General features: G+C 40.4%; 3 protein-coding genes across 4 annotated transcripts; all 3 read right to left on the reverse strand.

Annotated features, from left to right (window-relative positions):
• Positions 1 to 407: 407 nt before the first annotated feature.
• On the reverse strand, positions 408 to 1,760 carry LOC124073213 (cytochrome c oxidase assembly factor 3 homolog, mitochondrial). Its single transcript, XM_046415284.1, has 2 exons — positions 1,531 to 1,760; positions 408 to 909 (listed from the first exon to the last, which is right to left on the reverse strand). Exons 1-2 carry the CDS (start codon positions 1,697 to 1,699, stop codon positions 803 to 805), a joined length of 276 nt encoding a protein of 91 aa, XP_046271240.1. The 5' UTR covers positions 1,700 to 1,760; the 3' UTR covers positions 408 to 802.
• Positions 1,761 to 2,798: 1,038 nt separating this feature from the next.
• On the reverse strand, positions 2,799 to 13,502 carry LOC124073803 (beta-1,4 N-acetylgalactosaminyltransferase 2-like). Its single transcript, XM_046416313.1, has 12 exons — positions 13,354 to 13,502; positions 12,563 to 12,687; positions 11,506 to 11,649; positions 10,657 to 10,766; positions 10,308 to 10,345; positions 8,531 to 8,597; positions 6,378 to 6,491; positions 6,117 to 6,203; positions 5,692 to 5,873; positions 4,103 to 4,246; positions 3,614 to 3,842; positions 2,799 to 3,511 (listed from the first exon to the last, which is right to left on the reverse strand). Exons 2-12 carry the CDS (start codon positions 12,685 to 12,687, stop codon positions 3,315 to 3,317), a joined length of 1,437 nt encoding a protein of 478 aa, XP_046272269.1. The 5' UTR covers positions 13,354 to 13,502; the 3' UTR covers positions 2,799 to 3,314.
• Positions 13,503 to 19,893: 6,391 nt separating this feature from the next.
• On the reverse strand, positions 19,894 to 27,452 carry nags (N-acetylglutamate synthase). Of its 2 annotated transcripts, none has more exons than XM_046416148.1 (8): positions 26,725 to 27,449; positions 25,844 to 26,124; positions 24,612 to 24,825; positions 24,257 to 24,437; positions 24,004 to 24,043; positions 23,682 to 23,813; positions 23,350 to 23,532; positions 19,894 to 22,208 (listed from the first exon to the last, which is right to left on the reverse strand). In XM_046416148.1, the coding sequence occupies exons 1-8, from the start codon at positions 27,097 to 27,099 to the stop codon at positions 22,028 to 22,030; spliced, it is 1,587 nt and encodes a 528-aa protein (XP_046272104.1). In that variant the 5' UTR covers positions 27,100 to 27,449; the 3' UTR covers positions 19,894 to 22,027. The 2 variants fall into 2 exon arrangements, 1 of the variants encoding a protein (XP_046272104.1); XR_006845717.1 differs by having other exon boundaries at positions 22,069 to 22,208; positions 23,672 to 23,813; positions 26,725 to 27,452.
• Positions 27,453 to 27,964: the final 512 nt, after the last annotated feature.

The raw sequence follows: 27,964 nt of genomic DNA on the forward strand, positions 1-27,964 counted from the left end.
CTATGTGGAGTTTGCATGTTCTCCCTGTGCCTGCGTGGGTTTTCTCCGGGTACTCCGGCTTCCTCCCACAATACCAAAAACATGCACATTAGGTTAATTGGCTACTCTAAATTGCCCCTAGGTGTGAGTGTGAGAGTGTGTGGTTGTTTGTCTTTGTGTGTTGGCCCTGCGATTGACTGGCGACCAGTCCAGGGTGAACCCTGACGGATAAGCGGTATAGAAAATGGAGTTTGGTGAAAAGATTTCTGTTAACTATAATTCCATCTGTTCTATAGTTTTTCATGAATTTTGGTTTCCTTTTTTTCTTTCCAATGTTTGACTATTATTTATTATTATCAAATTCATAAAAAAATTCACTGACAATAACTATGTAATTTGGTATAAATTATATGAAAAATGGTGAAATATTCAAAGTAAATATTCATTTAATTATTACTGAAAATGACAACTTTCACCTTTTCACGTGTTCTGCTGACCTGTCTCACAAAATATTCACTTCGAAATCATGGATCTGTAAAATAAGCTTTACTGTTTTTTTCAAGCTGAAGCTTTGCGTAATTTAAGGTAAGTTTACATGAATGCAAAGAGTCCAGAAATGGACAGTAGATTTTCTAAAGTTGTACCAGAAAACTAACAATGAAAAAAAAACAAACAAAAAAAAAACAATCTGAGTTAGGCAGACATGGCTCGTCACAGGCCTGTGTGAGGTCACAGTCTGTCAAAGTGACAGACAAGCTCCCCACCCCCCACCTGCCCTGTGCTGAGGGTACAGTAAGTCCATGACAGTCCATGGTCAGTGTCATCACGAGTTGGCGCCCGTCCGCGGCCCTCTGATGATGTGGATCTTGGCTTCATCATCCAGCTCCTCCAAGATTCTCTCCTGTTTCACCGACAGGATGGTGTAGCTAACTGAACGACTACAGATTAAAGAAAACACTTATAAAAACAACAACAATGAATAAAAAAAAAACCAGCCATGTACCTTGTTGGGAGTATAAATGTTTAATGAATGGTCTTAACTAATTTCCCAGATTGCTAAACGGAAGTTTAAACTTAGACAAGTCAACCAGTCTTTGCGAAAAAAACTCCATAAATCTAACTGGCATCTAGCAGGAAAATAAATGGCACAACTGGAGAGTACAGTTATATACAGCTGAATCCACAAAAAATACTGTGTGTGTGTGTGTGTATAGAAAGTCTTATAAATCCTGTTCTTCTGTGCTATAGAAATATTGTTGTCCAAAAACACATCAGTAAACCTCAGTGGGTAACATCCATCACCACTGACACACAGATGATTTTCTCCTAAATCTGAATTCAGATTCCACATGTAATGAGTTAGTGAGTTAGCCTGTGTGACTATGCAAGGGTTGACAAAGCACTGTAAAAACACTCCTGACACTTTACTCCTACATTTGAAAGCTCTTCTTCAATGTTTCTTATATCACTAAACTCCCTGAACGAAAGACACAGGTAATGTGTGTGTGTGTGTGCTGTTAGGACAGTTAAATGACCCTCTGTGAAGGATACACATGCCGACCACAAACGCCCCGATGGCCAGGCCGGTCAGCAGGTTTCGGCCGCGGAGCTGTGCTGCATTCTTCTTCCAGTAGTCGAGCTCCTGTCGGCGGCGGAGGAGTTGTTTCTCCGCCGCTGATAGTGTAGGTTTAGCGGATCCTTCTGCTCCTTTTTCTGCCATGACTTGTTTGGAAGATCAGCTGCCGGAAGCACAGAGTTTCTCGAACCGGAACAATTCTTCTTAAGATAAAAAAAAAAAAAAAAGCAGAGCATATCGCCACCTGCTGGCTCGGAGCGTGTCGAGTCGTTGCATTAAATCAAATGAAAAGTGACGGTTATTATTTTTAACTGACTCACTCGTAGTGGCTCATTTTCAGCTTAGTTTTTGTTTTACAGGGCCCAAAGTTTCATTATCTGGAAAAAAAAGATTTGGAAAAATAACGATAAAAACGAAAAAATGAAGGTGAATCTGAAAATACAAAATGTCCATTGAAAAAACAAGACCTCAAATATTGAAATATACGTGAAAGTGAAAACTGAAAATAGATAATTTATTCATAAGAATTTCAGAACTGAATAAAAATCATATTTGAACTGAAAAAAAAAAAACTTTTCCTACACTTATTTTTAGTTCGAGTACAATTGTCTACAACAGTTGTCTTTTTCAAAGTTCAAAACTGAAAATTCAACTTTCGAGTTCAAATCGTTGAAACCTTTGGCCCTGATCTGGCTCCATAGCCCTGTCATACCACAGTGGGCCTACATTATCATCTACATTAGTCTCTTTGGGATAATGAAGTCCATTTTTAATTACTTCATACCCTTAAGGTACACACTCATTGTGATTTTTATTCATATTGTCATGTATGGTGTTATTATTATATTACATAATATTATCTTCATTTGAAAATACATTTAGAGTACAGCTCCATATAGACAGACTAACATGAGTGACACACAAGCTGAGGAATTGTGATTAACGGAGGAACAGTTTATGATTGTATTCCACAAAGATATGATGGTCAGAAGAGTTTTTCATTCTGAAATAGATGTAACGACAACACAAGCAGGCTACCATGCTTGATGTTGAGCATGCAATGTTTGTTATGTTCTTCGTCTCATGTTAGCATGCTGACATTTGTTGATGAGCAGGAAACACAAAGTACATCTGAGGCTGATGGGAATGTCAGTAGTTTTGCAGGTATTCAGTCGGAGAATGAAGAAGTGGGCAAAATGAAATTCGAGCTGAAGACGGTGCTGCATAAAAAGTGGCAGGGCTGTCAACATTAGGCAAGTTTATTTAGATGGCACATTTTATACACAGAAGCAACTCCAGCTGCTTTACAGTCAGTACAGAAACAGGTAAAAGGCATAAAAGTGGACAGCATAAACAACTTGGAATCAGTCTGTAATGTCAGTTCTATGAGTGAAAGCTAATCAAAAATAATAAGAAAGAATAAATAGTTTGTTTCGTTTCGTTACTGTAAATTCCAATACGAGCAGGCCTGAATGCTGTAACTATTGTAAAACTTCATGTAACTATGTAACTAGGCTTCTGTGGTCTTTATCATTATTATTTTTAAATCATATAAAAGATATTTATTATACCTTTCTTTTCACCCCTTATACTACATAAGTGGTATAAAAAATGAACAGATGGATATTTATTATAATAAAATAATTTATTATAATAAAATAATTGAATTGGAATAAGTGTAGGACAGTATGAAAATACCATCATTTTCATGAGTCACCATGTTACTACAACCAGCAGTCTTTGGTCCTCTGGTTCTCTTCTATCCATATCGGACACATTTGAGGTGGTTTTTGAAGAAGTGAAGCTGCAGTTTGAACTCCTCGTCACTCTTTGCAGGGTGTCTGAACTGGGCGTATCGAGCCTCGGCTTTTTCATGGTTTGTTTTGGGCTGATGGCCAATGGACACGTGGCCACAGCTGGCAACCATCAAGGAGCCCAGGCCATCCATAAAGAACTCTAGATTCAGAGACAAACACTTGGCGTTTAAGACAAACAACAGCTTGCATCACAGCTGACAAAGGCCATCTGGAGTCCATTCCCATTTGAGTGTGGACCTACCTGAGTGTGCTACCCTCTGGAGCTTAGGGTCAAACCCCACCTTCTGTACCGCATCGGTACGAGCCAGGAAGAAGTTGACCACCCCATTGGCCAGAGAGCATTTTGGGTAACCAGGAAGTGAGTGGAACTTGCCATTGGACTTCCTGTTCAGGCAGCCACCGTCCATTTCCTCTCCCTCCTCATAGTGAAGAGAGAAGTAAAACTGGTTCCCTTCTACTGAGCCGCCCAGCTGGTAAGAACAGAGAGACCAGAGAAGTCGTTAGAAACTGGTCCAAGGTGTGCCTGCCTCTAGTCCAAGACATGCTGGGACAAAGTGCTAACAGTCCCCAAGAGATTAGTGGTGAAAACAGTAGTGATGTTGAGTTTATTGTGGGTTGGGGTGGGGCAGGGCAAAAAGGAAATATGTGCACAGACAACTGCAGAATTAAATAATAAAACAAAATTAAATAATAACCACAACCCATCAGACATGAGCCTTTTCATTCTCACCACATCCAATTCAGGGACAGCCTCCATCACCTCCACCAGTTTCTCTATCTTTGTGTGCTCCGTGAACACAAAGTCATCATCCACCCACAGGAAGTACTTGGTGGTTACCTGGGAGACAGCCAGATTTCTGCCAGCAAACCAGCCCTGAGAGAGGAGACAGGCTTCACATCTGGAATCTCTAACAGTCTCCTTTAATGTTCATTATACAGTGCCAATAAAAAGTATTCACCTGGATGTTTTTCCATTGTATCGCTGTTATGAATTTTATAAATAATCGATATAACTTGGATTTTTGACCAACATTTACAAAAAAAATCTTTAATGTCAAAGTGGAAACAGATTTCTGCAAAGTAATGTCAGTTAATTAAAAATGTATAATGTAAAATAAGCGATTGAATAAATATACACCCCCTGGTAGTGTCACAGTTAGTGAAATGGAAATCACCTGACTGCAGAGAATGTGTCTCAAGTGATGAAGTATAAAGACAGTGAACTATAAAAGGTCCAGTCACTGGTGAAACTTTCCAAGTCACTGAACATCCCCTGGGCTTCAGTTAAATCCATAATTAAGAAATGGAAGGAATGTGGCACATGTGTAAATGTGCCAAGAGCAGGCTGACCTCAAAAAGTGGCAGTGCAAGAAGGAGACTACTGTGAAGGAGTTAAAAGATTCAGCAGCTGAGATGGGGGAGACTCTGCATATAACAACTGTTGCCCGGGTTCTTCATCAGTCCAAGCTCTATGGGAGAAAGCCACTGTTGAAGAAAGCTCATATTAAACCTTGATTAGAGCTTGCCCATAGTGGTCTGATGAGACCAAAATGGAGCTTGTTAGCCATCAGACTAGATGCTGTTTTAGGTGGACACCAAACACTGCACATCAAACAGTGTGTAACATGGTGGAGGCAGCCTCATGCTGTGGGGATGCTTCTCAGCAGCAGGCTTTTAAAGATAGAAGGTGAAATGAGTGTAGCAAAATATAGGGAAATCCTGGAGGATAATCTGATTCTGTCTGCAAGAGAGCTACAATTGAGGGAGGATTTATTTCCCAGCAAGACAATGACAAGAAGCATACTGCACAGAAATAATTTCGGGACAACAAGTTGAATGTCCTGGAGTGGTTGAGTCAAAGCCCAGACCTCAATCCAATAGAGAATTTGCACAGGCTGGATGCCTGTACAACCTGACAGAGCTTTCAAAGAAAAATGGAGTAGAATTGCATTGTCCAGATGTGCAGACCTGACTGAGAACAAACCACACAGACTCATAATGTGCCGTGACTGTGGCCAAAGATGCATCTAGTAAATACTGACTTGAAGGGAGTGAGTATTTATGAATTCATTTATTTAACATTTTATATTTTTAATTAATTGACTCTACTTTATAGAAATCTGTTTTCACTTTCACATTAAAGAATTTTTTTTGTAAATTTTAGTCAAAAGTGATATTTGACCATGATTGTGTGTGTATATATATATGCACTCTCTCTCGCTCGCTATATATATATATATATAGCGAGCGAGAGAGAGTATTTATATGTCAATATTTGTTTAAAGTGTGTGCTTAATGTATACATGTGTGTGTATGCACCTGTGCTGGAGGCATGATGTAGTGTCGTATGTGCTCGCCGGTAATGTGCTCTGGTTCAAAGCTGTCATCTGCAACAATGACTTCTATGTTGCTATAGAAACGGCGGATGCTGCTCAGCAACACTTTGAGTTGTGGGTAGCGCAGGAACGTCTTTGTCGTGATGGTGACATGAGAGTTGATATCTGAAGGGCACAGAAGTAGGCAAACACACACAGGAAAGCTAAGACAATAGGACATAGTGTAGCATGAGAGAAAATTTCCTAGTCAAATTTTCCTGTAAATACATATCATACAACCAGTCCACAGCTGTTTAACCAGGAAGCACTGCAGCTATAGATTTATCTTCCTGTATCAGAGTATAAATTTGACTACATTGAAATGAACTAGACAGCAGTGCCAGACCACCACCACGAGTCTGCTCCCACCTGATCCCATGTCATAAAGGACCGGAATGTGAGGCTGTTTGATGGTAATGGGAAACACAGCTTCATGGTTCTCAAACTGGAAGGATGCTGAGTACAGAAAAGAAACAGTTACGGTACCAGGCCATATTAGTTCATTATGACATTTAGGAAACAACACATTTCAGCACACACATACTTGCCAACAACATAAACTCTTTTAATTACATTTACTGTGTCAGGACTTATGCAGGTCGTTACAATTGCAGTTTCTCAGGCACATACCAAGGTCTCCAGTATGTATGTGGTAGACAGTGCTGGTATAGGACACTTTAGCCAGCAGGCCGTTGAGGGTCGCCAGGCTGCTGGACTCCATAATCAACATTGTTTCACCATTACCTGTCATTTATGAAAACATTTCTCAATAGCTGTTATTGATATTACGTTCCAGTTAAGCCATGAAGAATATCATGTGTTAGCATGAATGCAGTTAAGACAGAACTACCTGCAGAAGTGTATTGTTGGTCTTTTTTATCTTAAAGGGCAATACCAGTGTTTTAACTTGTTAATCAATTACAGTATGCATATATGCTTATATTACATTATATAAGCATGTTGTCATCTCACAAATTTTATTTTGTCTGTAAGCAGACATGTGTCTCCTTTTGTGTGAAATAGCAAAATTAGAAGTCAAAGATAAGTATGTGGTAACGCAGCTCAGGTTGAAATTGATTGGAAAGTTTGCACTGTGGTAGATCTCAGCAATAATATAACACTGTGACTGACATTGTCCAAGGTCCACAACAGATTTTCATCTAGTTTGGAAATGAACTGAAACCAGTGGGTGCCAGGCAGGTGAGTGTGAGGCAGCACAGGTAGGCACACAGGTACTGTCATGCTCATGCTTATGCCTTAAACAGTCTTCTTCATGTTTCCTGTGTCCAGTTTCTCCTGTGTTACCCAGTGCTCCTCTGTCTCTCTGTGTGGGTGTGGTCTCCCTCCTTCACTCTCCTGCCTTCCAGAGCTGTTTAAATGCACACCTGGCCTGTTGCCTTTGTTTCACCAGCCAATCTGTTTTTTTCTGTTACCTCAGTTCCCTTATCAGTTTATAGTTTCAGTCCAGTTCTTTGTTGGGTCATCTGCTCTGTTTGCTTGCTTATGTCATTCTGTAATTTCCAGTTAATAATTTAATCAGGAAAATAATGATATATAAGGTATCTGCTGTTTCCTGCATCTGGGTCCAACTGACCAACTCAACTTGTGACAGGTACAACTGAACTACAAATTGAGGTTAATGTTTTAGTGAGGTATGTTGAACCTTAAGCCAGGGTTTTCATTGTGGTAAAGGTGGCTCTTGACCTGGTTAGATCACCAATATAATTTATAGTACATACCTAACCTGGTTTGGAGGAAGTTACGTTCACAGTTTGAGATTAAAATGGCTATAAACAGAGGTGCCTTTTCACTCATTCTTCCTGACAGTATTCTCTACGAGTATTATAGATTCGAGTATTATAGATAGAGTACGTATGTGGGTATGTATGCAATAAAAGGTGGACCACAGAAAATAGGATTCAAACCCACAACTCAGGAAAAAAGCTTCAATAAAACTCAGTCTTCGGTTTGTTTGCAGTTTCAGGTACAGGGACAGGTGGACAGTAAAAGCAAACAAATCCAAAGGGTGAGGCAAAGACAATGAGAAAACCAAACCAGAAAGAACCAGAAAGACAGGACCATGGGCATACTACAATGAATGAGACAGAGATACATAACAAACCGGCACAGGGAAAAGACAGGGCACAGCTTATATACACTCAAGAGAAAGACACAGATGGAAGTAATAAGGGCAGGACAAACAATTAATAATGGAAGAAAAAACAGACAAAGATGGGAAGCGTGACAAGGATAAAATGACATTAAAGGCAACAAAATAAAAACAGGATATACCAAAACAAAAGCACCACTACAACACTGAAGATGTGTAAATGTATTCTGTTTTGGTCTGCATTATAACTGCTGGTCATGTTCAGCTGGGAGAGACTTTTTGATTTTAACAGCCATGTTGATCTGGTAGCCCACTGAGAAAATGCAAAGTTAATGTACTTATTTTTACAGAGGATAATTTATCATTTTGAGATACTGGTGTCACATGCTGGTAGTTGACTTCAGTGTTTTTGCTGCTAAAGCTGTAGCTTATGGATTAGTAAATTTTATGTTTTATAATGTTTTCCTAATGATGGGTTGCCTTACCACATTCTGTGTTGGAATTATGCATTTGTTTCCACTTCAACTTTAACAATGATTCAACAATAAATCAATACAACATCAACTGTTGTCAGCTATTGTTTGCTTATTTGCTCAAACACATCAGACTGAATCATACTCATTGAATCACAACTACAACCTGTATGATATTAATTCTGAAATAGGGCTCTCACCTTTGATTGTTACTTCTTCAGCAGGAACCTCTGTGGTCAGGATGCCTTTGGACACATTCAAGGAGATCTGGAGCCCATTTCAGAAAGCAGTTTTAGTGAAAGCAAACTCAGATCAGCTGTTCTGTAAATGGAAACTCAGACTTTTGAGTTTGTTGAACTTCCTTCCTGAAATGTGCTCCTGGAGTAGACACCTTAATGAACTACAGCAATAGAAAATGTAAGTTCATATTATAAATGATATATATATTAATAAATTTAATGTGACTCTCGATGGAAGACCCATGATGGCCATATGTGCAGATGTAACAATGACTGATCAAAACTTGATACAGAAGTGAATTAGTTCTGTTTGTCGAGACAGATTTGACAGATTCTTTAAATAAATTATTATCATGATCAATATTGTTGTTTTTATTTATTAATGTCCCAAGCTGAAAGAAGGCCAGCCCCACACCACAGCCACAAAATAAGATCAGAAAATCAGCACAAGCAAGAACAGGGCCTGCTGTCGACACCACTGTCTTTCAACTCAGCCTTTACTACCTGAAGGCTTGGTCACATCAGAATTCATGCATGTCTTTGAAATTTGTAGTGAAATATGTGATTCTAAAATCTTGACCAACTAACTACTGGAGCTAGTGGGGTAACTATTGTTTTCAGGGGATTGGACATCATTTAATTCAATAAAAACTGAAAAGGGTAAAAAAGCTAAAGTTGTTAGGTTGTTGGGCAACAAGACATTTAATTTGCACAGTTCATTCAAAAGATCTATTTGTGTCATGGCTGCTGTCTGCTAAACATACCTCACAATCAATCATTAATTTGTGGATCGTTCATATGTCAACAGAAGAAGTTAAATACAAGTTTATGGTGCTAGCTAGCTACAGTAGCTTCTTCCATTTTGGACTTTCTCAGTTCCTTATAATAACACCGCAGCATTCGACATGTTAAACTGTCGCAAATTTAATTTGCCCCTGCACATCCACTGATGCCTGAGATTCCACTGAAATGAACTGACCTTGCTACTACAAATTTTGACACTTTAAATTCTGATGCTCCAAGCCATTTGAGTTTTTGAAAGCCAATACTGCTCATGGTACATTCTGCCATTCTGTTTTCATCACCTTTAAATTCTGTCTACAGTGTGTTTGCCTGACATCATGGCCACAAATAATGAATAGGGAAATAATTACCTATGTTGGAATAATACTTGAAAATGTAATAATTGTATGTCATAAAATGAAAAAATTAAAACTTAAATTCAGAATAAAACTCAGGTAATGTCTTTCAAAAACAAACCCACATCCCTCTTTTGCAGCTGTTTTAGGCCTAGAGGTTTCTGCCTCTAGCTCCAACTTTAACACCAAGATGGCTGCTGTACAATGATAGAAAATCATGTCAAAGAAATGTATCTATCTTGAAAACATTAGCACAAAACCATGGAATTATTTCTGTGCAAACAAGAATGTAAATTGTGTCATTCAGACTACATTATGCTCAGTTGAGAGTCAAGTTCTCAGTTCTCTGAATCTCTGCAAGGAGGTGGAATATGCCACCTTGAAATATACCAGAATTATATATGAATAATTACTGTTATCTGTCCATATTTTACATAGGGTATATTCAATATTCTGTATTTTTAATTTGTTTAAACATTAAAAAAATAAATAAATAAAAATCCAGCAGCCATCTTGTATCAACCACACATCACTATCGTTCTACCAGGTTGACCCGGGTGAGAATGATCAGCAGTTCTGTTTTACCTCCTCAAACCAACCTTGTAACTGCTTCTTTGTCCTGCATGCAGAGCTAAACCTGAAATCAAAATTACCTCATACTTTTATATTTTCATACAGTTTTGTTGACTTTTACGTGAATTCTGCAACACAAATGATCAGGGTAAAAAAAAAATTCCCAACCAGCTTTCTTTCTCTGCACTATGGCTTCTCTATCCTGAAACTCAACTTTTTTGGTAATTAAAATTTTGTTTACTATGTGTTTTTCAAACCTATTTTTCAGTTACCTAGATGAACCCAAGCTTCTCATACTTGCTATGCCATCAGTCTGTAGTGTAATTAAGAAACCTAAAATAGATAAAAATGCCATCTGTACTGTATGCAGCATACCTGGTATGTAAGTGGATGTCAAAGGTCGTACTGTAAAACCTTGGATAGGATACTGCAAAGGAGAGTTAGGCATAGCAAGCAGCTGTCGTGCCAATTCCGATCCTCCATTCCTGTTGAGGAGATCCGGGAGGGTGGGGAGTTAATGGGAAAAACAAACAGGTGTCATCGCTGTGCACGGATAACCCGCAGGAATGTGTTAGCAGGAATATTTTTGGCAACAAAGCTCACTATACAGGTTCCTCGGCATTCCCACAGATGGTGCGTCTGAGGCGATACAGTTCAATTCAGGTACAATTGTTACAACATACCTGTATGACCAGCTAACGCAATTTTGAGTTGAGCCTTAAGGTTTATCAAATGCCAAAGTATTGTACAACACAACAAGGACAGAAGTTATCATGGAAGGAAGTTATTAAATGCAAACAATACTAACTGTAGCAATAATAATATGGTCCCAATATCCACACTCGTTGCATTGTATTAAAGCCTGAGCAAGGGTCACTTTTTCACCTTTTGACCCTTGGTTTTTCCAGGAGCCATATTTATTCATGTAGGGCTGATGGAGTCATAATAGCTTAGCTAGCTAGCTCCTCTTAAAACATGTACGCACACTGCATTGTTTACATTGATATTTACACATTAGCACAGGATATCTCCGATTTACAGTTAGACTAAATGTTGAAAAGACTAGTGGCAGTTCATCCTTAATAATAATATAATAATAATCAGAGTTAATCAAAGTGTTTCATGTTTCCTTTGAAAATAATTTCCAGTTCTGCTGCACTGAATCAGCAGTAACGCGGAATAACTTTGGAAGAAACTAACTTCAGTGAAAGCTCCATCCACTACCTGGCTTTGTATTGTTGGAGCTCCTTTGCTCGTCGTTGCACCAAGTCCTCATACTGATCCTTGGGGATGTGCTCTTTGAGGAGCACTGAACCATCAGGACAGGTACATGGACCAGCTGAGGGAGAATGACTCCATGGCATCAGCCTGGAAGTAAGTGGACATTATTGAAGTCCTGAGGAGTCACAATTCCTTCTTTGTCGTGTCAGGACGACAACAGTGTCCGACATTACACAGGATTAGTTGAGCAGTGAAGCAGATAGTTCTACACAAGCATAACAACTCAAGCCCTCACACAGGAAATGTTGTCCTTAGAAAGCCTAACTTTGTGCTGTTGTGCTCACAATGTTCAGCAAACCCTTCTGACCATTAAGTGCATCCATATTTTGCCCCAGTATTAAGAGAGGCAAACAACTGTGCACCAAGCTTAGCGCAGGTTTTATAGCTTCTTCTGTAACTTCCAGAGACAGGACAGTAGTCTCCATCTTATCTTGGACATGAGTTCATTAGCCATTAATTTGACAAAGTTCAAGTTCAGCATGTCCACTTGACTTCAGGAAATTCAGTCTTTTAACCAGCACATTGTTCACACTGGTTCACTAATTTAAGGGGTTCCTATTTTTTCCTCACAGTTATAAAGGTGAAAGTGGCTAGAAAGCAGATAAGATGAAGAGATGCAGACAGATTGCTGTTCCTGCAATTTACTCTCATGTTGTTCTCAAGTTGTAAAGCTGCTTTGAAACACATTTGATTTGTGCACATAGCTTCCCAGGTGTGGTCAACATTAAATTGGTAAATTTAACATTAAATTCTTTAATTTAATGTTTTTTTTTACAAACAGACAGTTGTAGTCTGGCACAAATGACTCTGTTACACTACATTTTTATTTATCAGCCACACTGCAGCCAGTGGGTTGAGCAAATTTTCTTGTCAATATACAGAATCACTTGGCAAGAGGCATCATCATTAAGCGAGAGGTGGGAGCTAATTTCAAACCCTCACACTCACTCTCTCTCTCTCTCTCTCTCTCTCTCTCACACACACACACAATGGACTTTACCTCTGTTCTTGCGTAGCAGGAAATTCTTTGGTTTGCTCTTCATGATTATTATAAAGTATCATGTAAAAAAGCAGGGTGAGCACACACACAGCAAGAGCCATCTTAAATCTGTTGAACACAATCATCTGTAAAAAGACAAACATTAGGCCATGGTCAATGGAACATATGATCAGTTTATGAAGAACATTATGCCTTGGACCACAACCTAACAAGCAACAGTAACCAAACAATCAAAACTAAACTTAGCATACAGATAGATAGATAGATAGATAGATACTTTATTGATCCCGAGGGAAATTCAAGACTTCTATACAATCTAACGATCAAACAATCTAATCTACACAACAATGCAACGCCCTGCCTCGCTGAGTTAAATGCTAAAGTTAAATTTGTGTGTGACGCTGGTACAACAATGAGAAAACAAAAGACTGCTTAGTGTGATTGTTCAGTATTTGTTCCTTGGAAAATACCACAGACTGTGTTCTGCCTTGAGGAGCCACTTATCACCTTTAGTTAGATATACATACATATGTATACGTGTGTGTGTGTACACCTAAAAATTAAACATTTCCTTCAAACAAGAAAAAAAGAAAGAGGAATTGATTAATCTAGAAAGAAACAAATACCAGTAAAAACTTATGGGCTATAGCAGCCATTGTTCAGTACCAGTCCCCTAATAACTGGATTTCTATATTTAAAAAAAATTACATTACTGGTGGTACCAAATCATAATCACAATCTCACCATGAGAAAACATCAAGGCAATATCATATAAATACTACAGTTCTTACTTTTTTGCTCTCGTCCAGGTTCCACCCTTGTCCTTCCTGAAGCAGACTAACGAGTAACCTCTCCTGAGAGAGGTGTTTAGAAATATGATCTGCTGCAGGTTCAGGTTTGGGCTCTGTACGCAGTAGAGGGTGCTGTTTTCTTAACTACAACTGACTCAATGTGATCCGGATATGTCCTGCAAGGCACAAGCAATCTGACATGAATGTGGGTAAAATCAACAGTGAAGTTGAGTAACAAACAAAACAGTAGTGAAGGACCCACAGAATGAAAATTCTTTGTCCAACCAGCAAATCACAAATAAATATTAACAACTGCACGTCTGGACCCACATTCATAACCACCATACCACGACTGAGGGTGAAAACGTACTTTTTCAATAAGAAAAGCCCTGTATGTCAAGTTTGGGCGTCTTGGCTGACGCATAAAAAGGCTGAACCCCGATGCAGAGTAAAAAGGCAGGGATGCGAGGTAGAGGTCCAAAAACTATAAGTCTTTATTTAACAAAAACTCAAAAAGCACACTTAATGTGGCAAGGGAACTGAGAAAAACTGTGGCAGAGAAACTGTGGCAAAAAAACCCCTGGCAAAACATGGCATGGTAAGGCAAAGCAAGGCAAGACAAAAATCTCCTGGCATGAACTCAAGAAATTCAACAAACGCTCTTACAAAAGGTGGCTGGGAAGACAAGGACACCCCATCCACAAACACTTGGCTTTGTGTTTCTGCAGCTCCTCAGCTCTGTGGTGCACCAGCTCCTCATACTGATCTTTGCTGATGTGATCTCTGAGGAGCACTGAGGCATCAGGACAGGTGCACGTCCCAGCTGAAAGAAAATCACTGTCAATCACTGGCAATCTGGAAATGAGCAACAGGGTATAAGATTGCACAGTGATACTATTAAAATAATTGCAAAATAAGATCATTTTATTACTGGCTTGATTAAATAAATATCTTTAAAGATTGTTTGTAGTGTATGTTACATAAGTGCTTGGACTTTAAGTGTCCTTAGATGTCCTTTTACTCTCAAACTATATCTCTGCTTCTAATTCATTATTCAGATAGGACACAGTTGCTGTTTTCTACAAAGTAGGAAAACCGTTTTCAATCCATCCACACACACACACACACACACAGTGGGCTTTACCTTCATTTTTGAGTCATAGAAAGCTCATTGGTTACTGGTGTAGTTGTGGAAGATCATACAATAAGATGTCAGCAGGATGATTACAATCACACACATACCAATCTGAAGTGGTGGTCTGTTAAACACAGCCATCTGTAGACACAAACACACACACACACACACACACACACAGAGAGAGAGAGAGACCTGCTAAACTATGAAGAGCTAAAGCAAACAGTCTTTCAAATTTCACCAAATGTAACTTAATATTTGGGTGTGACACTGATGCAAACTGAACCACAATGGTCTTATTAAACATGGTGTCATTTTACGCAAGTAACAGTGCTTGTTTTCAGCAGACTGATTAAACATTTTCCTTAAACTATGACAATGATTTTAATGACACATGACATGCGCAGGTACTGTTTTGTACTTTCTGGGTCAGATTTGAGCATGGGATGTGATCATGTACAGACCCGCTTCTGGGTCTCCTCTCTTGATGTGTCCCAGCTGCTTTGGCTTCTGAGCTTTTGAGATTGCCAGTCATTTTTCACCATCAAGCTACAAGGACGCACTCACATGTAGACATCGGGGTCATGTCTGTTTTAAACTTAAAGGCCGCACAAAAATGACGATCAGCCTTTGAATATGCTTTGTGACCATATGCATTTGTATAACATATGACCATATGCATTTGGCACAACGTCACATGTAAGATAACATGTGATGTTGTGCCGCTTCAAGTACTGCCAAAAGTGACCACGGGCAGCTTGATCATTACAAGTGTGAGTCAAATCATCCGTCCCATTCACAGTCTGGCTGCACTTGAGCATAAATCCAATTCTCTGGCATACATCCATGTCTGAATGGCATCAAAGGTTGATCTGCAGACTGAATAGTGCTCAGATTTGAATTTGTCATCAATATACTTCCATATTGTGGTGTGATGAAGAAAAGTTATTGCGAAAATGAGTTATTATCAGCTTCATTTAGTGAAGACACATCCATTAAAAAAACCTTTCTGAAATCACAAAAAACCTTCATGTTAAGATTCATGTTTTACGAGTACACAGAAGATAGAAGTTGGCAGCTGTCTACGGTGAAAGCACCAGGCTGGTACATCATAACCAGACATCCCTGATTTTGTGCACAACAAAAGTGTCATTATAATTATTATCGAGTTTCTATTGCAAATCAATTCCCCACCCTGCTAATAACTCCCTCAGGACCTGTTTGTCTTCCCCAGTGTCTCCATCCAGACACATCACACATCATCTTCCTAATGAGCCTGGCCTGGAGCTCCACGTTTAATAATAACAATAATAATAATAATGATACAGGTAGATGTGTGGCTTTTATGAGCAAAGTGATGTGATAGAGATTTAATTTTATAGTTGTGTTCCCTGAAACAAAAGATTCTAAAACTCGTGATTGACTTGTGAAACATTATTAAGATTGTGCTATGATGCAATATGGTGAACATGCAGGCAGTTTGATAGTTTTGCTTTTACGAGAGTCACACCCGACAGTATTAAACACTAGGACTGACAAACTGTCAATGCGTCACAATGGGAAGAGTTTAAAAGTGAAGAAAGTAAAGAATGTAACTGTGACAAAGTGGGTGAGAACCTTTCTTTGCTCACCACTTGTCATTACACACACCATGATTTCCATTTTGTTGAGTTTGCCATTGCTTAAGTAATATTGCTTCACTTACTATCCTGGGCGTGTTTGTGTTAGCATCTTGTTACAGCTGATATATTTACTTTGGTTTATTTAAAAATTTCACTAAAGAATGTGTAACGATTGCTCACCTGTAAAAAGCCATTGATTAATCATCATGAGTTTGGAAAATAATCTAATAATGTTAGGTGGTTTCCTGGTTCTGATCATACTGTGTATGTTTACCTTCAGAACCATGGTACCGGCTGAGGCAATATAAGTGTGAATTAAACACACTATATATGCAGTAGAGTTGTTGCTGTTTGGGAAGGTGAGGTGGTGCTGCCATTAACATGTGCCTTTATTTTGTGTTAATATGAGTTATTTTAATTGTTTACATGTACAGATTGAATGAGTTACACATGTAATGGAGAACACTGTTAATAAATTTTCACCTTTGGGCAGAGGAACGTGCATGAAAACAGAGCCTAACTCTGCACCTTCTGCAAAATTTGCTAAATTGTCTAATAATTCTGAAAATATTTGTATTTAAATTTGTCTTCCTTGTGGTGTTAAAAAAAGCTTTGGAGCTAAACCAAGTAGCCATTCACCCTATCATGTTCAAATACAAAAAGTCACATTTTATTTCAGTTTAGAAAATAAATTGATGAATGTGTTGGGAAAATTCCAGTATAAAAACAACAGACTATACAAGTCATAATCATTACTATGAGATCTCTAGTAAAAAAAACCACATGATACCACAGTCAATTACTACAGTCCTATAGCACATACAGTATACTACATGGAAAATTACTGAGATTTAGTACTGCTACTAGAGGTGACAGAATCTCACCTTCAGAACATATTGTGATATTAAAGAAATGCTGCAGTTTTTATTTACTTACTATTTACTCTTGCTGTGGCTCCACTTCTTATGTAGAATACAAAACAACTAACCCTCCTGTTATTGTAAAAGGTAAAGCAGGCACCCTGTGCTGGTGGACTTGGGACTATAGCCAGGTGACTCAGGTCTAGATACTGTAGCCAGGTGACTCAGGTCTAGAGACTGTAGCTAGGTGAGTCAGGTCTGGGGACTGTTGGTGACTGCTAATTGCTTTTATGTTAAATGGTGGAGAAAATAAATGGTATAGGAGGGGACCAGCGGTGCAATAGTGAGGGGAACCTGGGCCCGACCAAAAAGCCCTGGCCCGTTTCAGTACAAAGGACTCAATTAACATATAATCACTTGTTTTGGTACTGGTCAACAAATTATTTTCCCATTATCAAACTTTTTTTTTTTAGTACTAATAGTACTACCTACCTGTAGTACTATTTATCCATTGAGACTGCTTTGGTGTGAGATGTCTGCCTCCTGCCGAACATAACAGAACTAAATGGCACTTCATTTGTGATGCTCAAAGTGTCCCCCCCAAAAATTGAAAATCTCAATAGCGATGTCTCTTTCCAGAAATCATGATCCAGTCACTCAAGATAATCCACAGACCTTGTGAGCATTTTTGTACAGGAACTAGAACACAGGAGGCAGACATCTCCTTGGACACTGTCTTCAAAACTTAACACTAGCACTACAGTTAAGAGTACAAATATCTATCTTTGATTTGGGGGTGAACTGCCCCTTTAATGTGAGCAGTGACAGGGACAGGACAGTGATGAAGGGTGGAGCTGCTTTTGGTTGGAAGAAAACCAGTCATGTTGAGTAAGAGATCACAAGTGTCTGTACAACAAGTTGAGCCACACAGTCAGTCAGGCAGAACCTGCTCTTTCTTTATTCACAAAGCAGCATGACGTGCTCAGTAGAATAATCTTCATCCATCTACAGCATCAATCCATAACAGACAACAAACAACAGGAACACAACATCAGAAAGGCAACAATGTGGTAAATAACACCTCATATCGAATTTGGTTACTGGCTTCATTTCATAATAATAAGTTAATTGCTGTATTATTACCTCCAGCCCCACTAATCTCACTGACATCTCGTGACATGTAAAATTACAATCATTAAGATATTTCTCAAATTAAATCACAGTGTTGAAAATATTCATGGTTAACATTTTTTTCAGTAATAAACATTTAATGTATTTAAATTCAGTAATTACAACTCAACAGTAATTGTACTGTAAGCAGCGGAGTTGTCCATTCCTGTAGTGTTTCTAATCTGTCTTCCCTTGCACTGAGGATTCAGTCATTTCATCTCAGTGGTAACAGCCTTATCTTTTGCTATTTCTTTTCTGTAGCCGAGTTGTATTATTGCTAAAGCAAACCTAACGCACTTAAAGGTCACCTTGATTAGCAAAGTATTACAGAGACTACTTTTCTGAATTCTCTGCGTTTATTTCTGTTGTATGTGTGAGTGTGTGAGTGTGTCAGAGGAGATTTTGTAGAACAGGGTGCCAGCAGGCCAGTCCATTTACACTGCGAATTTGTTAGTACCGTTAGTATCTTTAGGAGGGGTATGTATCTTTGTTTCTGTGTTATTGTGCAACAAAAAATAATCACTGTTATAGTAGTATAGACTCCAGACTCCCCCCCAAATCTGCAGTTAGTACTGGCAGCTGTTGACTCCCAGCTGCTTGCAACAATCAGATCTTTCTGGGTGATACCGATAAGGCTGCTGCTCCTCCTCCTTCACATATATCACTGTCAGTTGTCCTCAGACAGTATGAGCTGTCTGTGTGCTGTGTTTGGGTGCAGCGTGAGTTTGCAGGCGTCTGATGGAAAGTGTATGTTCTACCACAATAAAGTGGTAGAACATACATGTTATAGTCAGCATTTGTTATTTCAATAACTTAATGTTCTATTCTGTTCAGTATCGGATTCCTAACAAATAATCAACAAGATTTCAAGAAGCTGCCATTTTAGCTTTTGTAAATGAAGCAGACATATATATGTTAAGATAGCAAACAAAGAAGCATGTCTCTAGTGAGTCCTCGAGCATCAAAATTAAGAATAATACAGCTCACAAGACTTGCCTTTTTGTCGCCTAATTCTGATCTATAATGACTATAACACCAAACGTGTGGTGTAAATGAAACAAAACAACTTCATAAAATGCTCTAAACAAGCTATCTGTGTAAAGCCTGTTCTATAGACTCCTTACAGGTGAGAAAACAATACCTTTCCTTTTCAAACAAAGGTCTTGTTCAGATTGAGGTCTGGAGTCGTATCTGTGTTCTGTGGGTGTGTACCGTAAAAGGTCGACAACTTCTATTCCATTGTGCAATCCTGTCTTGTACACAGGATTGCACAAGGACAAATGAAAGAGTTTAGACTGAACTTGAATCTTGAAAGAATTCCACTTCCCTCATAGAATTTCACTTTTTTTTTTTTGTCAAGTTTGGGTTTAATTAGATGTCTGATGCTATTAAAAAAAAAAACAAAAAAAAAAACAACAGTTGTGAAAGGTCATGGCTGACAGTTGAGCGCTGCTAGTTACTCAACGAGGTTGGAGGATGGGCAGGAACCCAACACCACGGCTCCACTAACACATCACTGCTGAACAGACTCCAAACGACATCACCAGTGCAAGATGGCGGCGCTCATATCTTTTCATTTGTTAATGGTCAAAACAATGCATCTCTAGACAGCAGTCTACTGTTTTAGCACAAAAATACAAAAATATACCAACTGCTGAGACACAAAGTAGGCCTACAAGTGAGGTTGATAGCCTCATAGTGTCATTAGTTTCGTAGATATTTGGACACAAGTCAACATACTGGACAAACAGAATTGTGTGCTGAAGATGTTTTATTGCTTTCCCCTTCTTGAGTATACTAATCAAATCAATGTAATCTTTTCTGTTTCCTCTCCCAAACAAGGTACAAAGCTGGGCATGCACACAACTTTTGTTTTCATTTGTCTCATCAGTTCCACTTAAGTGCCTGATTTAGGCTGAGCTAAAGCTAACCCTGCACGTCATCAGCTCAACCTGCCTGTGGTGTAAACTCTGCTGATCTACAAAGCTAAGCACCAACAGGTCAAAAACAAAACTGCACCAACTGCTACCATATGAGCAGCACATCATTTAAACTGCTGAATGTAAACTGGTCCTTGGGAAAATGGTCTGAATTGAAAAACACAGTATTATCAGAATAAAATGTTAAAATTCTGCAAAACTTTATAAGCTTATCGTATGTCAACTCTTCACAGGTCAGATTTCATCCCATGTTTGTCAGGCATCTCAGAGTCACTCCTGGGAAACACACTGAAAGATAAATTAGGACTAAAAACAAAAACCTCAGAGCAGAATTTAAGACTAATTTATGAAACATCCTGCCTTTCAGCAAGGAGGAGGACCACTTCTGAGATGGAGTGTGTGATGTCCCTGTTTGGTTACACTCAGAGCTCTTAAGTAGAAATTAAGATGAAATACTGAAGCCATCCATAGTTGTAGTTCTCTGATAGGTGTGGTTTGATGTATTAAATTGTAAGAATGAAAACCGTGACAACCTGAACACTCCTCTGAAACATAATCGTGCTATTATTTTGAAATGCATAATAAACAGGGATCGACTGACATGTCCTTGTTATGAGGAGCGTAAACATACGAGCATATCACTGTCATCCATTGTGCTCCTTTTTTTTCTGTCAAACATAAGAACAAAGTAAAACATGTCTATTATTGATATATTTTTTCCAAAAACCAAAAGACATGGAGAATCAAACAAAAAAAGAATAACAGATATTTTCCATTACCATACACACTTGTTTCTTAAGCCACACAGGGTCTGCTATATTACTGTGTACTGGTAACTGTTGCTTTCCTTTTGGCATCACTGACATCTTTGCATGTTTAACTTTGTTTAAAGTCACCCGGTCATACAAATAAAACACAAAAGAAGTGGTGCTGTTTCATGGGTTTTGTATTTCACCCTTAATAATCTGAAGAGGAACTATGAGGAAAACCCTCTCTTCATAACGTGGTTCTCTGTGGGAAGCTTCATAAATCAACTCTGAAGGAGTGTGACCCCAAGGAGTGACTGTTAGATGTTTGCTAAGCACAGGGCACGGGCACGAAAAGTGTTTCAGTAATAAGAAAACATCACAAACAAATACTCCCTCTGGCATTTAAGAAGTGCAAGAGAACAGGCCACTGACAGGTTTGTCTTCTGAGCAGCTGCTAAAAAAGACTTTGCTGACTTTACTTTCACAATTCTGCCAGCCAAAACAACAGGAAACTGATAAAACCTCTTAAATTGTACACCTATTCATATAAGGAGACTTGCTGGTAATGTAGACTTTATGAAGGAATATGAAGTTTCCAAGCCAAACCAAAGGCAACCCTGCTGACATCACTATGACATCATCAGGGTTATTTCCTCAAACTGTAAAAGCTCTCCAGTGAGCGCAGCGTGCCCCTTTAATGACACCTGTACTTCAATGTACTGGCCTTCAAAACAAGTGACCGCAGAAAGATCTGGAAGCATCACAGCACCTGGCTGTGTTGGTGAAGGCATCCACGACAATAATCACTTTCCTGGTCCACATTCCAACAGGAGGCTGTAGTTTGGAGAGGATTTTTGCAAAAAAGTTTTTGTCTGGATGTAAAAAAAATGAGAGAAACCTGACGCACCACTGGCGTTTTCAAATGAATCAACCGTAGCATATACATGTAGTTAGTGTTTCTTAGCCAAACTGAAATGCCGCTGACATCCTCTGCTTTAATCACTAGAACACTTAGAGGTAACCCCAACTTTAGAAATATAAGGTGTAACAATACTGAAATTCTCACTGCAGCTTTGGTTTTCAAGTTTCAAGGTAAAACAAATTGAGAAAACAATGTCCATAGCTCCAAGGCTGCACCAAAAAGCCTCAGAGCCAACAACTCTTCAGAGGCACAGTGCAGCAGCTGGGAGGAGGCGGCTCAGGATCCCCCTGCAGGCGTGGGGGCCTGCTGGGAGGCGGCGAGAGACGAGGCGTGGAAAGAGTCTGGAAGGTTCTTGGCATACTCCACCAGCTCGTAGGAATCTCTGATGTCTGTCAGGCCCAACCAGAAGATGGTCCACACCCCATTAACGAAGCTCCCATCGCAATGTTTAAAGTACCTGGATGGACAGAAAGCAGCAAAGATTTTTTTGCCTCTTGCAGAGTGTTACCATGGGAACACACAGAGCCAGACATTGTTATTTGACCAGTGAATGAAATACACCAACAACAGAAACAAATAATGAAAAGATAGTTTGGTGAAGCCGCTTGTATGATCACATCAAACTACTTCAAGTCTTTAAGCCTTTGTCAGGCTGTGCTCACTGTGGCACAGACACGCATACACCAGAAGGCCAGCTGTCAGACTCTGTATCAGTAGGTCTCTGTTATGTACAGGTGTCTACTTGCAGCTGTGCTTTAACTAGTGTTTAATTGAGAATTTGCAGTTCAGTTGCTCAATAAAGTTGGTTATTTTTCATTTCATTTGGGTGGGTCAGTTTCTACCCTTGCGCTGTGCCAGACTTGTGCCAGACTAAGACTTCATAAAAGGTAAATGGACTGTACTCGTAGCACTTTTCTAGTCTCACTGACCAGTCGAAGCACTTTACAAACAGACAGCATTCACGTTTATACACTTGTGGCAGAGGACACCATGCCTGTCCATCAGGAGCGATGACCATTCACACAAACACTCACTCACTGATGGAAGGGCCATAAAGAGATATTTAGCGTCTTGGCCGAGGACACTTCGACCATCAGAGCGCAGAGTCAGCAAAACAGGGCCCCTCTTGTCAGTACTAGGCCTTTGTCCTGTCTGCACATCTCCAGGCTACAAGTTATATCAAGTCTTCAACACTTTCAAGGTACTTCTGAACTTCTGGCGGGGGTCACAATTCCCAGACATCAACTTAAGCAGTCAAAACCTGTGGTGCTTCTCTGTCTCTGGATGTTCATGTTCCAGCTCATCACTCATAGGTCAAATTGTGGCCCTGTAGTGGTGGACAGCGGGACATCTCCCATCTTCTGCCATAGAAAAAAAAGCCACCTTTCCGAACTTCATCTCGAGCACTTGTCTTTAAGCATTTGCCCTGTAGCACTGAACGTGGATTTAGTTAACTCCTTAAAAGGGACAGAGTACAAATTTTGGGTCACATCTAGCTTTTGCTCCCACGTCATTTGAATGTATTGCTCATATGAATGTACTGTAAATGTTAACATTAAGTCTTGGTACGGGTGTGTGTGTGTATGTGTGTCTCTCACCAGGGGTTGATCCTATTGGTGGCTCTAGACCTCCAGAAGAGTTTGCCCAGGTCCTGCCTGATACATTCCCACAGGATGTGGCTGGTGCCCTGACCCTGCTTACTGCTGCTCACCACAAACTTGTCGAGGTACGGAGTGCCGCTGTTCACCGGCTCCATGGTGATGATGGCTGCCGCGCTGTAGCTGGAGAGGAAGAGAGACATAAATCCTCAGGAGGGGGGCGCAATGGGGTTAGCGTCATATATCTGATATAGTTACAGGAGGACAGGGTGTAGATTATGATACTGACAATTTATATGTGGTCACTTTTTTCCTGGAATACCTGCACGCACCCTTCAGAGAGGTAGATGGAGTGCAGTCGTCCTTGCAGAGAGTCGATGTAATCTTGCTTCAGGGTTTTATCAAACGACTTGTTGATGAGAGCCAGCAGACGCTCTACATCAATTCCATCCAGAGACCTGTACCTGCGCGCACACACACACACACACCAAACACTAATTTACTTGAAAGGCAAAAGATCAGATGCAGTGTCTGTTTCTTTCAACTTGTGAAATGGAAAACAACTCTTTAAAGGGGGTCATTTGGACTACGACTTGAATGAAGGGTTACGAGTCGAATTACATGTGTTTGTGTGTGTGCGTGAGAAGCACTTACCGGTGTATGGGGTCTTCATTTTTAAAGAGTGTCCCTGATCCTGAACCAGAAGTAGAGATAGAAAGCACAAGCAGTTTCAGAAATCCAGATTGGAGCTTAAATTCATGTCAATCATCGTTGCCTGGTCAAAAACACCTCCCAACATACACACAAACACACACACACACAAAGACCAGTACCCTCTTGGGTTACACCTCAAAATAGAAAGCCCTCTTCACATGTGTGCACATGTGAGGACAGTCAGCAGTCTCACCTCTGTGACTGAACAGCTCTGTGAGCAGCGTGTCCGCCGAGGTGATCACCGCTGAGGACTCTGACGGCAGCTGATTGAGCAGCCTGGCTATGGTGGTCACTCTGCGCCGCTCTGCTGCGCTCAGCCATGACGCCATGGACAGACTGGGCAGGTCGCTAGGCAACGACACTGTGCCCAGCACCTGTAACACAAACATGAAGTGTTCAAAGGAAGTTGGACAAGTATTCTTATATACAATATATGTGCATTTATTCTGCTGTGGTCACCATCCGTGCATGTGGTCAGACTTGACTGTTTGTTGGTTGTTGTCTGTCTGACTTTGCGTACTGTATAAAAGAGCTTGTGTCTGTCATGCCTTGCGTTCTTGGCTGCGGAGGCCTCCTGAGTTGTTCAGGAACATGACTTTGTGGGGTTGCAGGGCTCGGGAAATAGCTGTCGTCACCTCCGTCGGGTCCAACATTACCGAGCAACCCCGGCCATCCCTCCCCACTGGACACACCAAGGGGATTGTCCCGCAGTCCACGCACCACTGGAGGAGGCTGGTGTCCACAGTGACGGAGGGTGAGGCGCTGGAGAGGAGAGGAGGAGGAAAGGGATGAAGGCAGTGGAGTAAAGGAGCAAGAGGGATGAAGAGTGAGCATAGCAGATACAGATATACAGTACATGTGTCCATCGGCTGACTTTTGACTTGTGTTTTCTAGAACTTCATAATATTGATAACTGACTTTGCTTTCATGTATATTAGCCACTCAAAGTGTATTTGATATCCCATTTTATCATTTTGTACTTTTACTTTTTTATCCATCTGAGAGAACAATGGCATCTGTGATCGATTAACTAGTATCTCTCCTCACACACATGCTGTTCTGAGAAACACACACACACATACATACACAGACGGAAAAAAGAGTGAGTGAGTGTGTGTGAGATACTCTGGTATTATGTCCCTGCTGGTACATACAATGGCTGTGGTGTTTAATGTAGGCCTTCCTGTGCCGTTGTTTAAAGCTTTTAACTGCATCTGGTTGGTGTCCTGTCATTCGGTGCCACGTTGCTTTGAAAAGTTATATCATTAACAAAAAGCCTCCTCCACACACAACTCACCTGCTGCTGTGAAAACACAATTGCCAGGGGGAAAAAAAAATGATAAAGACAATCAACAGAACAGACACATAAAGGGAAAGAGAAACAGAATGAGGCAAGGCAAGCCATTGTGTGTCCAGTTAGAGACCATAAGGTATTCTTTTAAATTTGTTTTCTATGGACATAATCACATAGAACCTCATCCCCTTTAGATTGGGGGTGTTTTACCATGTTGTGTGTTTGCAAGAGAAATTTCCCTTTGGGGACACTGAGATCGAAGGTTGAGGTTACAGCTTGGACATCATCAAGCTGTCATCACCAGCTCCTTACTGAAAAACTACTAAAAACAAATGTCAGTGGGAGGACACTATAGTGTATGGCTGCACACTTCTCTCTTTTCTTTCTTTTCCTGTGTAATATGAAGACAAGTTTTAGAACATTTACAAAGGGCCGTCCTCTTCAAGGACCTAGAAACCTGGTTCCTCAGTTCGTCTCAGCCCTCACCTGCTTCCTCGTGGGGCTTCATGCAGCAGGAGGAAGGACTCGGCGGAGAAGAGCGGCAGGACGGTGGCAGAGTGTTGCTGCAGAGCCTCAGTCAGCTGCTGGCTGCGCTCCACCAGGCCTTTGGTGCACCGAGACCCCGCCACTGGCTCACTGGGCCCCGTCTCCTCGTTCTCGGATCGGCCCATCACCACCACAGGCTTCATATCCATGCGCTGCAGGAACGAGAGCCCAAAGGCGAGGCTCTGAACCATTTCCCTGCTGTGGAACACAGAGCTGTCCGCCTGGCAGGGACAGAAACAGACAGGAGAGTGTGTCTGAACCACAAAACAGGCTTGATTTGGTGAGTTCTTTTACCAATAGATGATTGCTACTGTCATAAATTTGTGTACTAAACCTGCTTTATCTTACAGGTTGTTAGTGGCTTTGTTTTTGTTTTTTTGCATGTAGTCCAACATTTGTGACTCTTTTTTAAAAGTTTCTTACTTTTTGGCAGTTTGTGGGGAGCACTCAGATCCAGTGGACTTAGACACGATAGTCTGCTATCTCTCTGACTGCAATTCAACAAGCCCTTCGGTGTCATGTGACATTTTCAAGTAAAGGACTTTTAATTATAGTATATTTTTTACCTAAGGTACGAGCCAGCTTCCACAGTGGGGTACTTTCTGGTACTTGGTTTTTGAACCCTTTTTATAGACCTGTTCAGCCCTGATAAAGCGGCAGACATCATCATGTTCTGATTCCTCACCGTCAGCTGGAAGCTAGCATCATCTCAATAGACCGCGGTGGTTAGCGTAACTACATTTGAAACAAAAAAATGCCCTACTAAGTTTTTTATTCATATTCACCAAATTAAAAAAGAAAAAAATAGTATCTTGCGTTACCTCTAGTACGGCAAAGGCAGGACACTGCGCGGTACTCGCTCTCTGGAACTGAGTGAGCCAGTACCGAGCCTCACGGGGGTCCCCACCAACCTCACTGAGAAAAGCCTTCACGTCCCGGTAAATAAGATTCCGGTTTGCCAGCACATGTCGGTCAGCGGCAGAGATATACCCGAGCGGCTCCTGCTGGGCCAAAGCCGCGTTTTTTCCTCCAGTGCTGCCGACGTCAGAGCTCATCATTCGGCGCTGTGGACCAAACATCCCCCGCTGCCGATGCCCGGAGGTCCGAGTCAGGGCCGGGGGAGACGGGTTCGACAGGTACTTTCCTGCCAACACCACGGCCCGACAACCAGAGGAACCGCTGCTTACTTTGGCCATGTTCCCCGCTGATAGATCTCAGTCCCTCGGGCTGATTGTTGGGGCTGTGGAGCCCCCCCCCCGCCGAAATGTTGGCAGGCAAAGAGGTTTATTGAACATGCTGCTGCGTTAGCACTTCTCAGATTTCATCAGTGCGGGACGTGGGCTGGGGGCTCCCAGTCTGCACTGTGGAGTTTGTACAAAAAATTACTCAAAGGCTCCATAGACTGAACCTTGTAGAGTTTGATCAATTCAGTTTCATCAGTTCATTTTTCTGCAAGTCTTCTGTGAAATTAAAATAGATTGATGGTGTAGTCTGAGTTTATGAAATTGAGGCATGGGAGTCAGGGGTGTAGCAAAAAAATTTAGGGCCCTACACTATCTGTAGCCCCCCCCCCGAAAATAAATAAATAAAATAAAATAAAACACATACACACAATTTTGATCCATGTCACTCATAGCAACTTTTGATTTTTTTCTTATTTTTAATAATTGATGCAACAATTATAGTATTTGTTACAGTAGTCATGGTTAAATGAGATTTGTATGGACTGTCATGTTTCAGAGACTGCAGTTTTCTTCATGTTTAAGATTTCCCTAAGGTGTAAGACAAAGATAAAAATTAAATACCATCTTAGTTGTCAAACCCCTACATTGTGAAAATAGTTACTGTACTGCATAATAAAAGACAACTGAACAAGACTTGACTACAGTTGTGTTTTATTTGCAAAAACAAAATCAGCTCTTCACTAGCCTAAGTAATGAAAAAAATATATGCATCATGCTATCCTGGACGATTGCCTCCAATATATGCAACATATAAAATGTTAGTTGAAACCATTATAAAGCAGTGTTCACAGGCAGGCAGAATGTTGCCCATACCAGA

This window comes from Scatophagus argus, chromosome 16, assembly GCF_020382885.2.
Source record: "Scatophagus argus isolate fScaArg1 chromosome 16, fScaArg1.pri, whole genome shotgun sequence".
NCBI lineage: Eukaryota > Metazoa > Chordata > Actinopteri > Scatophagidae > Scatophagus > Scatophagus argus.